Genomic DNA, 18,344 nt, shown 5'->3' on the forward strand with positions numbered 1-18,344 from the left:
CACATACTGAAAACACATACTTTTTTTAACTTTTCATAGTACAAAAACATACTTGCTATTAAAACAGTAAAAACATACTTCTTATACTCAAAGAAATCAAAACATACTCTGCTTCAGAATACAGTAGACCTCTGTATTGTTCCCATTTATTCAACCCCCCAGGGTAACTCAGGTTAATGAAGCCATCTAAGATTTTCAGATGCTTGCATAATTCATCCAAATCTAACAATTTAGAAAAATATTTGGGTGAGAAAATTGAAATATTAAATATGGGAGCAATGTAGTCAATAGAATCCTAGAAATTAAAGTAGGTACCTTGGTCAGTAACATTTTCAGGAGTGGTTCATCAGTTATATTGGAAGAGTTAACAATGTGTAGAGGTCCTCCTTTACAGTCTACAAGGGAAAAAAGAGTCACATCTCTTAAACATTTCAGACATCTTTTAAAACAAGATCAGCAAGTTACACAAGATATGCTTATCAAAATCCATACAACTGTACATTAAAAAGGGTGAGTTAACTCTACTACATATAAACGATACCTCAGTGAGCATGGCTTTGAAAATGAAGAAAAACTTACAAAGAAATTCCATAAAAATAACAGACAAAAACTATCAAGAGTCAATTACATTGTTACAACATTTGGTAATACTTGTGTTACACTCATTTGAACAAATCATAATACATTAAAGAACAAAACTATAAAATATATAAAAAGTAAGGATTATGTTCAATACAAGCTTGACTTCTTAAAGATGTTTCATGGCACACCCATAGCAACTTTTTTTTTCTTTTTTTTTTTTGGTGGTACTGGGAGTTGAACCCAGGGGCCTTTCTACCTCTGGGCTATATATTCCCAGACTTATTTTACACTTTATTTGGAAACAGGATCTCACTAAGTTGCTGAGAGCCTCACTATGTAGTATGAGGCTGGCTTTGAATCTATGTGACCCTCCTGTCTCAGCCTCCCAAGCGCTGAGATTACAAGCATGCGCCACCATGGCTGGCTCCATAGCAACTTTATTTATTTATTTATTTATTTATTTATTTATTTATTTATTTATTTATTTTGTGTGGCTAAGGATGAAATCCAGGGGCCTTCTACCTTTCGGCTATACTCCAAGAACTTTCTTATATTTTATTCAGAAACAGGGTCTCACTAAGTAGCTGAGGCTGGCTTCAAACCTGCGCAATCCTCCTGTCTCAGCCTCTCAAGTGCTGGAATTATAAGCATGTGCCACCATGCCCAGCTCCATAGCAACTTTACTAGTGGGCTTGCTGCAATTCAGAAAGTGAATTTAAAAGGCCCAGGATATCCACAAAATAACAACTTAGCATTTATTTGGGGAGAAGGAGTAAGACTACAAGGTTAATGTTAAATCTTCACTTCTTTACTTTTAGTTTTCATTTTTTATAAGTACCTATTAATTGAAAATTTTAAAAACTCACATTACTTATTTTTTAAGTTTTTATTGGTGCATTGTAGTCATACATCTTAATGGGGTACAAGATGGTTAGAGGCACACATGTACACATCACCCAATTAGCCCTTACCCAATAACTCATATAATTTAAATAAAAACAAGTAAATGACAAGTTGGGTTTCCTTATAAATTAACTCAACTTTTCAAAAGGAGTCACCAGGCTCTGTACCTAGGTCCTGATTTCCTACTATGTCAGTTCTCATGACATAGTTATAATGAAATGGTGCTGTTTATAATTACTCAAGTGTTAAATACAGACACTAAAAACATTTCGCCCATTTTTTAGATATATCATACTTTATGTTAAATACAAGCATATTTTTATATATTCTTAGTTTATGACAACTACATAAGATAGTAAAATTTTAAAATATCAAATTCCTTGGTCAATGTAATAATATTTAACCTAAACAATTATGGTGACACAAGTAACTGTTTAATATTGATTTAAAAAAAAAGGACCATCTGCCTAATGAATAATTTATGTAACTGGAACTTCCCACTTACCAGTAAAATCAAAGCATCGCATACTAATTTTTTTTAGATAAGCTTCAGCAGTCATGTCATAGGTCTTAACTCTTACTTCCATCCCAAGCTGCAGGACGTTTAGTTCATGGAAAGGTCTTCCCTTCTTTTCTGCTTTTTTCATCAGAGTAATGACAACCTAGAAGAATACATTAGTATTACCACAAGCTCTTGCTGTAATAGACGATGAAAGTAAGTCAAGAATTTAACAATCATCCAGTCATGTGACCAAGATATTTACACAATGTAAAGCTATTTACTTCCATTGTGGCTGGAAATTCCCAAGTGTTATTCCCAAGTATATGTGCTCAGAAGGCACATGTTTTTGTTCAGATTTTGGAAGTATCACCATATTTTCTAGTGGTTTTCAAAGACAGAATACAAAAAAAAAAAAAAAAGATAGAAGTCTGGCCTAATTCCCAGGAGTCCTAGTCTGATGAATGGCCAGATCAACGGCTTATTTTTTATATAATTCCCAAGGCAAGTTTTCTCAACTGTGGTACTAATGGCATTTTGAGATAATAGATGGGACTCACTAGTTGCTAGTATCAGCTCCCCTTAATGTAACAACCAAAATGCTTTCAGGCAACATAAGGTATCCACCTTTGGGGCAGGGTGAAAACTGCACCCCTTACACACCAATAACTATCCTAAAGGATAGAAGCAATCCTAATACGTATGTGTAAAGAATTTTTATCCACATTAATTATCTGTAGGTTTATCTTAATAAATAATCCTAAATATGTGTTACTTTATCTACCTCACTTTACAAAATCAGATGGAAGTCACACACCTCTTTAATTTCAAAATTCAGCAGTACATTGATGATGTCTACAGATCTAAATCCGTCCACTCCAGCTGCTGAAGTATCTTGGGAAGCATGTATATCTTGTGACACAGAGGTTTCATGATGTTCTTTAATTTCACCTAAACATGTTTAAGAAAAATTCAATTCACACATTTCTTTCATCAATGAGAAAAATTACAAGAGGTAAGATTAGAAAAGACAAAAAGGCAGAAAGGAATTGGGGACTCAAGACATACTAAGAAACAAAAAAAAAAAGCTGCATTAATACAGTTATGTTTCCCTGAAATCCTGACATCCTGGAATGCAATAAAATTGCTTTATGACATGTAATAAGCAAAAATAACAGCTACTACTTGCTATGTGTGCAGCCATGTACTAGATTCTATACTAAGGATTCTAACTGGATCATCTCAAGCTTTACAGTAGTCATTTGAGGTAAGAACTTTTATTTTCTCACTATACAGATGAGAGACTTGTGGGTTCAAAGAGTATCACTATTTTATCTATTGTTAAACAGATTACAAGTGGTGAGGCTTGAATTCATCAGTTTGACTTGATCATCTTTACTCTCAATCATCGTAGTATCATTACTGTTAACATTATCTTGACCACTTGTAGGGTAACTGATGTTACCCTACAAATACACATGCACTTTTACAGGTGCATGTATAAGAACATTCAGTGTGTCATGAATGTTTAGAATGTCCTCCCAAAAGCTCATGTGTTGAAAGCATGATCTAAAAGCAGAAAGGTTCAGAGATGGTGTATGAATGGAGAAAGTGGGGCACTGGGGGGTGATCCTGAGGACCATATATGACCCTAGCCCCTCCTCTTGCTCTCTCATGCTTGACCTCCATGCCCTGAGGCCCTGCCCCCACAGTATCTGCCATGGAGCTGGCCAACCATGAACTGAAATCTCTAAAGCCCAAAGCCAATGAACCTTTCTCCTTCTACACAGTGTTTATTCCATATTTTGGTCACAGCAACAAAAAAGCAAAATAAAACACAATGCAACATGGTAACACTGAAAAACTGAAGCAAGTAAATTATACCTCAACAGAATCTAATACCAAGTAGCCAATAAAAGGATGAAGATCTATTCAAAATATAGATACAGATATTAAAAAGGACCCAAGAAGCCAGGCGTGGTGGCGCACGCTTGTAATCCCCACGCTTGGGAGGCGGAGGCAGGAGGATCGCACAGGTTCAAAGCCAGCCTTGCTGGCTTAAGAGACCCTATTTCCAAAAATAAAAAAGTATAAAATAGGTCTGGGAGTGTAGCTCAGAGGTAGAAGGGCTTCCAGGAACCCCAGTACCACACACACACACACACACACAAAAAAAAAAATTACCCAAGAGACACTGTTAAATTATCTAAAAGGGAAAATTATATAAACAAACACATACACACAGGTGTTGCCATTGTTTGAAAAAAGATTCTATGTTTGTATGTGTATGACACATTCATTATGCATATACCTATATACAACAGCTTTAAAATGTCTGGTAGTTACTTTGCCTTTAGATCAAAAGAGCCATAACTAATCATTTAAATATCCTTGTATTTCTACTGCAGGGCAATTTTTTCAGTATTGTGAGAGAGTGGTAATTTGTCAACCATTTCAATTCCTATTGACACAATACCACTGAGCCTTAGTCAACATCACACGGAGTGTGCTGCCATAGCTTCAGGCCAACTTATACTGGCTTTTTTCTAAAATGCAAATTTAAGTTTTTCCAGAAACTCACCACTGATTAACAGCCACCCTTTAACTCATACCACTTCAAAGAAAAGGTAGAATCAATAACGGTTTGTGTAACTATGACTTCATTCAATAGCAAATTGTTTGCTTTCTTGATAATACAAATCAAAATTTATAAACATATGTTTATATGTGTGTCTTTCAGGCTAGGGATATATGTAGCTCAGTGGTAGAATGCGTACTTTAACATATACAAAACCCTGGGTATAATCCCCAGCATCACACACAAAAAAGTTATTTGTCTGTTTATTGTCTATTAAATTGTAAAATAAATAGACGTGTTCTATGGTACCTGCCAGCTTCTTACCTGTCTCTTGTCTTTTTGGCTTCATTTTATCCAAATCTCCAGTAGCCTCACCAAGATTTTCTCCTAGTATTCTAAATAAAAGGTTAAGATCTTCCTGATTTAGACTAACCTGTGAAATATGTTAAAAATGATAAATATATTTCATCTTACAATGAAACAATACAAAAATAAATTTCAAGTAATAGAACAGGAAGGAAAAATAATCCTAACATTAACTGAAAAGTCACATAATCAATACCCATTTAAGTATTTCACTACTTATTTCATGTTAACAGTTCTATTTTCATATGCAAGAAAATGTTTATAGAAAAACAGTAAGAACACCAGTGAAATAAAAAGGCTGTCTTTAAGCCAAGCGTGGTGGTGCACGCATGTAATCCCCGCACTTAGGAGGCTGAGACAGGAGGATCGTAGGTTTGAAGCCAGCCTCAGCTACTTAGTGAAACTCTGAGCAACTTAGTGAGACCCTGTTTCCAAATAAAATATAATATACATCTGGGAGTATAACCTGGTAGAAACCCCCTGTGTTCCGACCTGAGTAACACACCAAAAAAAGGCTTTAATATAGATAAATAGGCATATCCCTTAATGTTATAATTACCTTAAAAGTACTCAGACATTACTTAAAAATAAGTTGTATATAGCATAGAGTATGAAAATAAATGTGCTAAAAATTAGCATGCACATCTCTGCCAATGTGTAATACAGCAAATATAGCACATATAATAGTTCAGTAATACTTGACTAAATTCTACTGAAAGGAATAATGACTCTGTTAGACAAATCTTGAAGTTGTTCCATTACCATTCAGTAAAATATTCTACACTTCATTTGGATTTATACTATCAAAAGTCTCCAGAGTTTGACATTTCAATAATGAAGTTTTTTCACTCATGTACTTACATTCATTGAATCAAGGTGTCCTTTAATTTCCACAACAGGCACATTGTGGTACCAACTTGCAGCTAGATTTCGATTCACAAAAAACTGCAAGTTAATTGGATGCAACAGCTGAATATCAGGATGGGACACACCTGGCTGGATCACTGTCCTAGTGAACAGAAACAATACACATGCACAAGTGTTGGGGGGACTCAACATATCACTGTAAAACACAGTCAGGCAGCTATTTGCCACTCTAAGTACTGCCTGGATGTTTTCAAAACTCATTCTGTAATGAAATTAATCTATAACCCACTAGCAGGGACAGGTTAAATTCTGTACCAAACAATGAACTGTTATGAAAATGCTATTATTAAGCAGTATATAGATGAAAATGAACACTTTTTTTTAAGATTTGCACTAAGACATGAGAGAAATTATCAAAAAATTATTCAAGGACTAAAAACAGTTATGTGCCAATAATATTTCAGTCAATGAAAGACCACATATACCTCTGTGGTCCATAAAACACACACACACACACACACACACACACACACACACACACACACACACACACATCAACAAATTTTTGAAACTAGATGAAGGACGTGTGAGCCACTCATGGTATTATTTTTGCAAATTTTCTACAGGTTTCAATTTTTCAAGATAAAAAGATGATTGGAAAAATAAATGTAATTTATTTATGTAATAAATGTTAGGTTTGAGTCTCAACAATCATAAAATGTCATGAAAAAATTAACATAACACTTAAATACGCACACTACTGAAAGAGCATACCTAGAAAGTTTAAGTTTTGTAAGCTGTACATCCATTCTGTCAATTACTGGGGGACTTAAGGAGTCTTCACCACACACCACACTGAACTCATTCTGAACTCTGATTAATCCAAGATCCACCACTACGGCATTGGCAGACATGGAAGACTGTGGGATGACAATAACAGGGGCCTTCAAATCGATGTTGACAGAAAGGCGGAAGCTCCTCTGGGCCAGATCTTTCACACTCGTGGCAGCTTTTTCTGCAGCCTGGGCAGTGGCAGCACTCAGTGCTTCTTTGGCTGTCTGAAAATTGTTCAGGAAGTCCTATGGGTAAAAAGAATAGAAGAAGTTCAGAGAGAAAACAGGCACATCAATTAACACTTTTTGTTACATGCATGCTAATTTTTCCGAATAGGTAACTTTCAGTTGAGTGCTATTTTTCTTGTGTTAGGAAGGCATTACTAGGCTCCGTGGTAGAGACTGCCAGTGTGCACAGGCACTCAGTTTGGTCCCCAGTGCCCTGGAACAAAAGAGAAGGGAGTACTGATACTCCACTAACAGCACTAACCTACCAGGCTGGGGCTAATGCTACATGGCTGAGGCACATGGGGGAGGAAGGCATTCTCAATAATTTTGTAGCCAAAAATTTGGCTTCAATATCTTGTACCAAAAAAATTTCAGTCCTAGATAAACAATATCATTAAGAAATTTAAGATTTCAACTTTTAAAAAAGGGCTCTGACCTCTACATTCATACATAAATACCAAGCATAATCAAATAATGCCATCATAAAATACAAAGTTGGTAATATTTATAATTAAAATTATCAGAACTGTTTCTAAGTTGAAATAACTCAATATATAAATAGTGACTTTACCAGAAGTGACAAAAGGAATTTATGAAGATAGACAATCTGAATGCAGCCAACATTCAATGATACCACACCATCTACTTTAGACATGTCCGTATACGAATCCCCCTCGGTAGCATCTGGATACAAATCCAAGTTAAAACGAAAAACTTCATTTCCCATTATTGACACAGCCTGAAAAAAGAAGAGATTTGAAATGTACTCTATCTAAAAAAAAAGAAATGACAAAATAAAATTCCATTTAGAAAAGGATTTTGTGTTTATAATCTTTACATAAACAGTTTTATTGAAATATATTTGGGTTTTGTTTTGTTTTTGTTTTGTGGGTCTAGGGATGGAACCCAGGGACATTCGACCTCCAAGCTACACCTCCTGCCCTATTTTTTATTCTTTATTTTGAAACCAGGTCTCACTCAGTTGCAGAGGGCCTCACTAAGTAGCTGAGGCTGTCCGCGAACTGCGATCCTCCGGTCTCAGCCTCCCGAATGCTGGGATTATAAGCGTGCGCCACCATGCCCAGCTAATATATTTGTTTTCAAAATAAAATATTTTAAAATAGAATCTCATATACAATCATCAAAAATATTAACTATTCATTAACTATTACCTACATTTTTATGAATTGTTTTAGGATCAACATCTGTGACAATAATATTTTCCAATCTTGCAAAAAGTGACTGCTTCCTTGATTGAAGAGAGAGGGAGGAATCGAGGCCTGAAAAAAATTTTATTATTACAATTTCTAAATCTTTATCATAAATATTTCTTTTTCCATTGTATGACATTACTTTTGGATTTTTTTTATTTAGCAATGCTAAACTCTTGATCATCAGGTTACAATATTAGGTATTTTCAGTTTTATGAACACCAAACCTCTAAATCCTTTATACTTTATATCCAGTTATTTACATGAAGTCTATTAAAGTCTCATAAATCAAATTCAGGCTAGTAGATGTACTGCCAAGTTGGAAAGGAAAAAGAAAACAAAAAAAAATAGCTTTCTGGTTTTTAAGTTCTTAAAGAATTTCATTAAACATATTAAACTTTTTTTTTTAAGCTGGGGATAGACCCAGGGGCATTTTACCTTCAAGCTACACCCCTAGCCCTATTTTTTATTTGTTATTTTTGAAGCAGGGTCTCACTAAGTTGCAAAGGGCCTCACTAAGTAGTAGTTAAGGCTGTCCTCGAACCACAATCCTCCTGTCTCAACCTCCCAAATGCTGGGATTATGAGTGTGCACCACCACACTCGGAAAACATTTCTTATCTTTACCAGATTACAATAAGCTGATAAAGAAGCTGGGGAGGAGGGGGCTGGGGGGGACTAAGTGAGTTTTAGCAGCTTTTACCTAAAAGAACATAATAGGCTCACAGTTTTCTTCTACATTATAGGGTTGTTTGCATAAAACATAAGTGAATAAAGATAAATATGATAGTTATACAACTGCATATAAACAAAATATAGAAATGAAAATAGAAAACTAAAGGCTAGTAAAGCTCAAACATTTTGATACTTTGTAGACCTTCTGGTCTCTGAACTGACACTTCTCCCAGCCCACCAATGATATCACCACATCAACTTCAGTACCTCTCTCCCTCCCTGAAAACTCTCAGAAAGGTCCACAGCATCAGTTTGTATGGCTCAATTTGAAGGCCAGAATTTAATCAAAATCTTCATGCCCCCCAAAAAAGCACCCAGTTCAACTGTATCCCACAGCCAGCTGTTTCATCCAACTCAGAGCCCTCCATTTGTATATCCCTTAGCACTGCAAGAAAGAAAATAGAAGGCTTATCTTTGTAACATGTTTACGATTGTAAGATATTTTACCTTGTATCTTGATTTCAGCAATATTGCTCTTCTCATCACAAACATTTACACAAAAAGCATTCAACTTGGCAAACAGCCGAAAGCCAATAATGTCACTATCTTTAGAGGACATGATCACTGAAAGTAAAACAAAATATTCTATCACAATAAGATTCTAATCACCTAAATTCTATTTAATTACTTCTCCATTTAATTGAACCACAATTCTGCTTATACATATGCATATATATACCTGCACATATATACATTTATATGTAATTCTCAAAACTTCAAGATTTCAAATACTTCCTTTGCTTTTTATATCCTATAGTTTACATATATAATAGTGATATATATTGCTTCTGCAATTTAAAAGCAAAGAAAAAACCTAAGAAAATAAATAAAGACACTGAAATTAAATAATGTGCCCAGTGCAGCACAGTTCAAGTGGCAGAGTCAGAATGTGAGCCGAATTCTTTCTGATCCAAACTCCAGACTCTTAGCCAATCAGAGGCTATCCGTGACTCCATGCCTTTGTTTCTGAGCAACCCCACCACTACTAAAACAGGAACAAAAAGACATTTTTTTGTGTGGGGCGGGGGGTCTGGGGATGGAACCTAGGGGCATTTGACCTCCAAGCTTCATCTCCTGCCCTATTTTTTATTCTTTATTTTGAAACAGGGTTTCACTAAGTTGCAGAGGGCCTCACTAAATAGCTGAGGCTGGCCACGAACCGCAATTCTCTGGTCTCAGCCTCCAAATACTGGGATTAAAAGCGTGCACCACCACACTCGGCTCAAAAACATTTAAAAAAAAACCAATAGTATTGGTTTTATCTGCCGTGTTTATCGGATGCCTGAATATGATCTCAGGAAAATACTAGAAGACAGACAGGAGATGGCATTTAAATGACTGAATTAGATGATCTCTAAGATTACTTATCTAGCTCTAGAGTTATGAAATCCTTGTTAACAAAAAACAACTCTTTTTCATACCTTTCTGCAGGGGTGAATGCTTTTGTTTTTCAGGTGAAATCTGTACCTCCTTTGTAACACCTGTATTTTGATCATCTGATGGAATAATGGTTGTCAGGTAGTTAATAGCAGAGAGAAGAGCTTGTGTTTGCAGCAAGAGATTTAGAGATGAAAATGTCACCTAAAAAAGTTTTAAAACAAAGACTAGTTTTATTCAGCCAATTATAACCTGTCACCACAATGAACCCAAAAGACTCTCAGTCAGGTTTGCATCCCTGCTTTGCACCTGTTGGAAGGAAGAGGAGGAGGTTCCTGACCTCCTTAACTAGGCAGTATGGCAAGCAAGTTATACTCATACACCTCACGGGTAGCTTAGAGGTTCACACTAACCTAATCAATCCATCTCCCAAACGTGATGGCCACAGAGCTCATAATCAGTCTCTCAGCCAAAATATATATATATCTTCATTATATATATATATATATATATATATATATATATATATATATATATATCTTCATGAATCTTCAATGTATTACCCATTATGATTATATATAACATGCTAGGAGAATGTGAAACTCCAGAACCACCATGTACTACTACTATGTCTAGAAATTATTCTAAATGTGGCAGCTGAGTAAGAGATAGAAAACATGCTAAGTACCTATGGGATTAATTTGTAAATTTTATTGCTTCTTGATTATGTCAACAAATGACCTAGTTAATATTCCTCAAGGGGGCGGTAGAAACTTCCAGAGGTTATCTGCAAATAATATATATCCTTCTAATGGAATGCCTTACCTTAAGTGTTTGTTCAGTTTTTTCAAAAGTAGTTTGAAAGCTAGGTCCATGCTTATCAGCCTAAAAAAAAAAAAAAGAGCAAAACTTCTAAAGAAGTAATTAAGACCAAAGCAAACAAATTATAATCTCTGGTTAACTTATTTACATTTAGCTACAAATGTATTTTTACTCATTATTTATTTTACTACATTATTTTAAAGTTACATCCAAATACTGCAAACGTGTTCTCTTCAAGCACAGATGAACATTCACTCCGTTCTTGGCATCAGAACGAAGGCTGAGGGTGTAGATGTCAGCAACATCACACACGGCCTAACACTTAAATCCCTCTAGAAAGTCTTTGGAAAGTCTACTTTTTTATATCACTAGTAAAAGAAACCTTGTTACCTTACAAATCCAATCTTGGAGGAAACTGTGATTTAATGAGGTCTTGTTACTAAGTAAAAAAATTATATTTCCTGTTAAAACTACCCAATAGTTCTAATTTTGTTCACTGGAAACAAACATAGTAAATTCAAGCTGAAATGATTTACCTAGTATGAGAAGCTTTCATCAATCATTACATTTGCAGTCAATGGCATATTTTGTTGTTTACTTGCCTATCTCTTCCTTCTAAGCTACAATTTCCCAAAAACAAGACGTATTTTTTTTCTCTGTATCCAGTGCCTAACAGTATATACTTTTGCTAACAGAGAGAAATTCAATAAATAGTTGGCAAATGATTAAACACATCATTTAATCTGGAACAAAGCTAAATATCAGTTCTTTCAGTAATGTCACGTAATGTATTTTTGAGCTCTTTCCCATTTCTTGCACTTTCTTATAAATCTAATCCAATCTGACTTTTCCTTTTTTTTTTTTTTTTTTTTTTTTTTGGTGGTACTGGGGTTCCTGGAAACTCTTCTACCTCTGGACTACACTCCCAGACCTATTTTTTATATATATTTTTTTAATTTGGAAACAGGGTCTCTTAAGCCAGCACGGCTGGCTTCGAACCTGTGCAATGCTCCTGTCTCAGCCTCCCAAGTGGGGGGATTACAAACATGCGCCACCATGCCCGGCTGACTTTTCCTTTTTGATAAAGAAATACTCAGTCTAATTTCTCCAACATACATGTGGACACATGTGAACATGCCCTAGAAGACAGAAACAGCACCAACCTCATACCAAGCCTCCAGCTATGTAACTGCCCTGTAAATAAGGGTTACTACAGAAAGAAAGAAAGAAGGTTTAAGAATGAAAGACAAAATAGCAGATACCTCTGAAAATAAAAATTATCACACATCCAGAATGATTAGTATTATCTCTTTTTTCTTTCTTTCTTTTTGCAGTACAGAGGATGGAACCCAGGGGCATTGTACCTCCAAGCTACAACCCCAGCCCTATATTTTAGTTTTCTTTAGTTTTTTCTTAATTTATTTATTTATTTATTTATTTATTTATTTATTTATTTTTGCAGTAATGGGGTGAAACCCAGGGGCATTCTACCTCTGAGCTATACCCCCGATCTTATTTTTTAGTCTATTTATTTATTTATTTTTATTTTTATTTTTTATTTTTTTGGTGGTACTGGGGTTCTGGAAAACCTTCTACCTCAGGTTGGAAATGGGGTCTCTTAAGCCAGCAAGGCTGGCTTTGAACCTGTGTGATCCTCCTGTCTCAGCCTCCCAAGCGCGGGGATTACAAGCGTATGTCACCATGCCTGGCTAGTCTTTTTATTTTTTGATATAAGGTCTCACTGAATTGAGAAGGGCTTCACTAAGTAGCTGAGGCTGTCCGCAAACCGTGATCCTCTGGTCTCTGCCTCCTGAATGCTGGGATTACAAGGGAATCCCACCACACCCAGCCTTATCTCTTTCTTTCTAAGGGTACAGTTTGGTATATACACACAATATATAATCACTCTATGGTTCTTACCTTAATATACTCTACTTTTAAAAGATCTAATCCAGGTTTGTCAGAAGAGCTAATCAAGTGAAGGGGCTTCTTTTTGTATCCTAAATTTAAAAAAAAAAAAGGAAAAAAGCATTTTCAAATAAATTACTCTTCTAGAACTTTCTAGATGTCTTTTTTTTTTAAATTGCTAATCAAGCTTTAAAATAATGGAAAGGTATGGGGAAGGAAATAGACAACCTAATATTATGTACATAAATGAAAGCATCACAATGAACCTCATTATTATGTATAATTACAACACAAATACTTTAACCCTAATTGAAATTAATTCTGCTTTAAACATATATGTGCATATTAAATACTAATAAATAAATAAATATGTGCATATTAAATACTAAAGCCATCACTAATAGAAAAACAAACCAGCCCAAATAATTGCCTTAGGAATCCAATTTACTTAAAAACATGCACATTTATTTTCATTTGATTTTACATCTGTATTAAAAATAATCATAACTCCTCTAGATATTTTTTAAGAGATCTGTACATTTTTAGGATAACAAAATTAGACTACCACTATTAAGAATGAGGAAACATGAACTGTAGTTCTAATGTACCTCTAATGTCTTAATCTCCCCCCAAAAATAATGACCTAGAAATTCATTATCTATATTTTCCCTTAAATATTAATGTAAATTCTACCTAACACAGTGCCTACAAAATATTAATAACATAGAGAACATTAGTTTTCTTCTAAACAGATGTTTATTAAAAATTATAAAACATAGATCTTATACTTGGCTAAAGCATTACAAATATTAGAACATTTTAATTTCTGTAAATCAATCCATTCCTTCATGCCTCAAATCTCTGAGCACAAGATATAAACTAAAATGAATAAACTGTAAGAGATTCTGAGAACAGAGACAAATTCAAGGTTTTTTTTGTTGTTTTTTTTGTTTTGTTTTGTTTTGTTTTTTGGTAGTGCTGGGGATAGAACCCAGGGGCCTTCTACCTCCGAGCTACACTCCCACACCTATTTTCTATTTTATTTGGAAACAAGGTCTCTTAAGCCAGCTGAGGCTGGCTTCAAACCTGCGCGATCCTCCTGTCTCAGCCTCCCAAGAGCGGGGATTACAAGCGTGCGCCACCATGCCCGGCCAAATTCAAGGTTTGACATTCAAGAAATACATGATATCAAATAAGTTCCTATATCTTCAACTTCTCCTTGTGTGTAAGATGGGAAAAATACTCCTTGTACCAAGAAAATGTATATAAACTCTGAGGCAATAGGTCAGAGCAGCCGAGGATACAGCTGCCAGGGCCAGACCTCCCAGGATTTAAACTGTGGTTCAGGTACTTACTGATTGTCAATGGGTCAATTATACGATCAATTATGATTAAGATACACCTTATTTAGACATATACTAATGATAATAAAATTGCCTACCTCATAGCACTGTCATAAAAATTAAATGTTATTATGTGTAAGGAGTTCAGAACAGTGTTTGCTATTATTATAAATAGTCAAAGGTGCTATCATTGTGGCATATTCATTCTAATTTTAAGGCAATTACCTTGAATTTCATGGTAATCCAAGCTAATTTTCTTTAAATAAGACACTGCAGTTAAATCAAATGTTCTCACTGTAGCCTCTGTTCCTAATTGAGAAATATTAAATACTAGAATTGTATCTTCTTCTTTCTGTTGTTTAGTAAATTCCAAAATGACCTAAAAGAATTAGCACAGCCAATAAGAGTTAATCAAAATCTTATACTTAAATAACTAAAACAAAATCTTTCTCCATACATACATCTCCATACATAATACAATTGGAAATTATCATCTTAAATTCTATTACCAAGAATATAGGTACATATATAAAACACTATGGAAAAATTTAATATTCATTAATGATTTTAATTTAGAAAAACAGGAATTTATTGCTCTTCCATAATTTTCTCAAAATAAAATTATGTTTAATAGTGACAGAAACATTCTCATTAAAGTAAAAAGAGAAGAATGTTCAGTATCATACAACTACTTAAAATAATTCTGGAAATGATGGCCAGTATATTCAGCCAATAGAAATAACACATATAGGTAGCAATTTTTAAAAGATGCCAGTTCTTCAGCAGGATTATCAAAAGATTGGGGTCTTCATCCCCACCTCTGTCCCTCAGGTAGGCTTTTCAATGCTTCAATCAATAGAGTATGGAGGAAATAATACTATAATGAATTCTGATGACAAAACTGTATATGAAATGTCTGCTGGAGAATGCTAATCGCCACAGAAGACGCTCAGCCAACCCTGAGACCATAATGCTGGGGAGGCTATCAGGAGGTGTTTCTGTCAACATTCCCAGCTGAGCCACAACCAACAGCCAATGTTTACTGGCATCTTATGAGTGAACCACGAGGAATGTTCAGGCCAAGACTTCAGATGACGACAGACCCAGGAACATGTGACTACAACCAAATAAAAGACTATACTCAAACTTACCCAGTTAGGCCCTTCTACAATTCCTAACCTGCAATTAGTAAGCAAACTAAAATAGTTGTTTTAAGCTACTCTAAGCATTAGGGTAACTTGAAAGGCTGCAATAGCAATCAAAACAATATACTGTAAAAAGGTAAACATTAATCTTATTAGATGGTAAAACTACACACCTAAGAAAAAACAAATCCAGGCATGGTGGCATATGCCTATAGTCCCAGTGCTTGGAAGGCTTAGACAGGCAGATTGCAGGTTCATAGCCAGCATGTGATAACTTTTTTTTAATATTTTACATATTTTATTTTTATTTTTTTTATTGGTGCAATGTATTCATACATCATAATGGTATAAAGAAAATACTTTTGTAGACATACATGCACACATCGCCCATTAAGCTCCTACCCGATCCCCACCCCGTTCCCTTCCAATCCCGCTTCCCATGCTTGGCTTAGTGGTTGACATCTAGTTTTATACCAATTTATCCAATATTAACGATGATAATCTCACATAACAGTTTCATTTGTCTGATACCAAGCTTTTGATGACTTAGAGATAACATTTCAATATTTCTTTTTGCTTTCGTTCTTACCAGAGAATATTTTTTTCTTTTTTTTTAGGTGAAACTATCATACATTTATTTATTTATTTTTCAGAAAAAAAAACTATCCTGATATGGAATATGGACTCTAGATACCCAAAATAATCTCGAAGAAGAACAAAGCTAGAAGATGTATATTTTCTGATTTCAAACCACATAAAGCTACAATAATTGAAACAATGTAGTACTGTTCTAAAGGCAGATACATAAACCATTGGAGTTAAATAAAAGCCTAGAGATAAATTCTTCCATATATTGTCAAGTTATTTTTGACAAGGTTTCCATGAACATTTGGTGGAGGAAATAATAATCTTTTAACTAAATATTGTTGAAAAATAATAATTACAAGAAAAAATAAAATTGGACCCTTACCTAACACATATGCAAATATTAACTCAGAATAGATAAAAGACCTAAATATAAAACTTAATACTATAAACTTTTAGAAGAAAATCTGGGTCATAAAACCTCACAACATTGAAATTGGCAGTGATTTCATGGATATGATTTCAATGGCACAGGCAACAAAAGGGTAAATAAACTCCCTAAAAAATAAAAAAATACTGTATATCCAAAGACAATGTAAACAGAGTTAAAAGTTACTGATAGAATGGGATAAAATATTTCCAAATGCTATATCTGAAGGTATATTAATATTCCAAATAGAAATCCTAAAAATTAGCAACAATAAAAGCAAACAATACAATTTAGAGATAGGTAAAAGACTAACATAAATAATGAATCTCCACAGATAACCAATCTTAGTTGTCTGTTGGATGGAAAATCTTGTTTCTCTGGTTCTGGTGTGTGTTACCTATTTCTTCTTTGTAGTTAATCTCTTTGAGTATTTTCTCTAGCGCTGGTTTTGAAGACATAAATTCCTTCAGTTTCTGTTTGTCGTGGAAGCTTCTTATTTCCCCATCTAATTTGATAGAAAGTTTTGTTGAGTAGGAAATTTTTGGCTGGAAGTTGTTTTCTTTCAGAGTTTGGAATATGTTACTCCAAGCCCTTCTGGCTCTCATGACTTGGTTTGGGAAGTCTGGAGTGATTCTAATTGGTTTGCCTCTGAATGTCACTTGGCCCTCTGTTTTTGTTGCCTTTAAGATTCTCTGCTTGGCTTCCACACTGGTCATTGTGGCATGGGGATCCTCTTCTCTGATCCTCTCTAAAAGGAGTTCTATAAGTTTCCTGGAACTGTGTACCGACCTCTTGCTCTACATTTGGAAAATTTTCTGCTATTACTTCCTTGAAAAGATTGTTGATCCCTTTAGTTTCACCTTCTTTTCCCTCCTCTATTCCAATTATTCTTAGGTTAGCTCTCTTAAAATGAGCCCATATTTCTTCAATGTCAGATTCCTGCTATCGGATTTTTTTTTCTAAATTACAAACTATGCGTTCATTTTTTGAATGATCATCTTCTAGGAGCGAGATTCTATTCTCCATGTGGTCTAATCGGTTTTTACTTTGAATTGAGGCCTTTACTTCATTAATTGCATCCTTTATCTCTCTTTGGCTCTCTCTGAATTCTTTTCGAAACACCTCTATTATTTCTACAGTTATTTTCCTGATTTGATCTTCTAGAAATCTCTGAATTTCTGTTTTATCAGGTTCTGATGTTGTGGGGTTGTGGGCATTCATTGCTCCATTGTTATTCCTCTTTCCCATGATTTCGGAAGTTTGTGCCTTCTCTGGGTTCTTCCCTGGGTCACTACGACTTCACTTAAGGTGCTCTGGATCTCGAGGCTGTGGTATCTCGGTCCCCACTACTCCTTTACTGGGTTGTATCACAGAGTCTCAGACCCTGGGAGTCAATCGAGGCTGCTTTAGACCATGTGGGGTGCCAGGTTGGGTGTTCTCCTATGGTGTGATATCTCTGCCACCGCCACTCCCCCACTGGGTCAAGTCCCTGGGAGTACAGTACTGGGATTTCTCCTCTAGGGGTCACAATTTGACTCACTGTTGTTGAGTGAGCAGATGGAGCTGTTGTGGACTCGGTGAATTCGCTGCTGCCGCCGCCAGTGGCAATATGGCGCCGCTGCCACGCCCTCAGCCGTGAGGCTGGCGTATTCTTCTCTGGTTTTGAGCTCCACTCTGAGTCCCTACAGTGTGTGCTGAGCCCAGCCACTGGGAGCTTTAGATGCTCCCTGCGCGGAAAAATCTGCCAAATTCCACCCAGCTGTTCTGCAGCGGCTCACCTCGGCTCGCTGTCCGCCGCTCCTCTCTGGAGCCTGTTGAGTGCGTTGGTCTGGTGCCGTCCGGTGAGTTCGCCGCTGCCGCCGGCAGAAAAGCGCTGCTGCCGCATCCTCGGGCATGAGGCTGGCGTATCTCCTCTGTAGCTCTGAGCTCCATT

General features: G+C 35.6%; 1 protein-coding gene across 1 annotated transcript in view; it reads right to left on the reverse strand.

Annotated features, from left to right (window-relative positions):
• Positions 1 to 18,344, reverse strand: part of VPS13C (vacuolar protein sorting 13 homolog C) — a gene marked incomplete at both ends in the record, with an annotated part of 203,754 nt that overhangs the window by 102,623 nt on the left and 82,787 nt on the right. The window contains 13 exons of the mRNA XM_080691629.1: positions 316 to 395; positions 1,991 to 2,147; positions 2,802 to 2,935; positions 4,887 to 4,995; positions 5,790 to 5,937; positions 6,570 to 6,874; positions 7,428 to 7,595; positions 8,033 to 8,136; positions 9,249 to 9,365; positions 10,223 to 10,382; positions 11,004 to 11,063; positions 12,921 to 13,000; positions 14,477 to 14,630. Of these exons, the coding sequence (XP_080547755.1) occupies positions 316 to 395; positions 1,991 to 2,147; positions 2,802 to 2,935; positions 4,887 to 4,995; positions 5,790 to 5,937; positions 6,570 to 6,874; positions 7,428 to 7,595; positions 8,033 to 8,136; positions 9,249 to 9,365; positions 10,223 to 10,382; positions 11,004 to 11,063; positions 12,921 to 13,000; positions 14,477 to 14,630 (1,776 nt within the window). The remainder of the gene's footprint in view (positions 1 to 315; positions 396 to 1,990; positions 2,148 to 2,801; positions 2,936 to 4,886; positions 4,996 to 5,789; positions 5,938 to 6,569; positions 6,875 to 7,427; positions 7,596 to 8,032; positions 8,137 to 9,248; positions 9,366 to 10,222; positions 10,383 to 11,003; positions 11,064 to 12,920; positions 13,001 to 14,476; positions 14,631 to 18,344) is intronic.

The sequence above is a fragment of the Muscardinus avellanarius genome (assembly GCF_963383645.1).
Source record: "Muscardinus avellanarius genome assembly, chromosome: 3".
Taxonomy (NCBI): Eukaryota; Metazoa; Chordata; class Mammalia; order Rodentia; family Gliridae; genus Muscardinus; species Muscardinus avellanarius.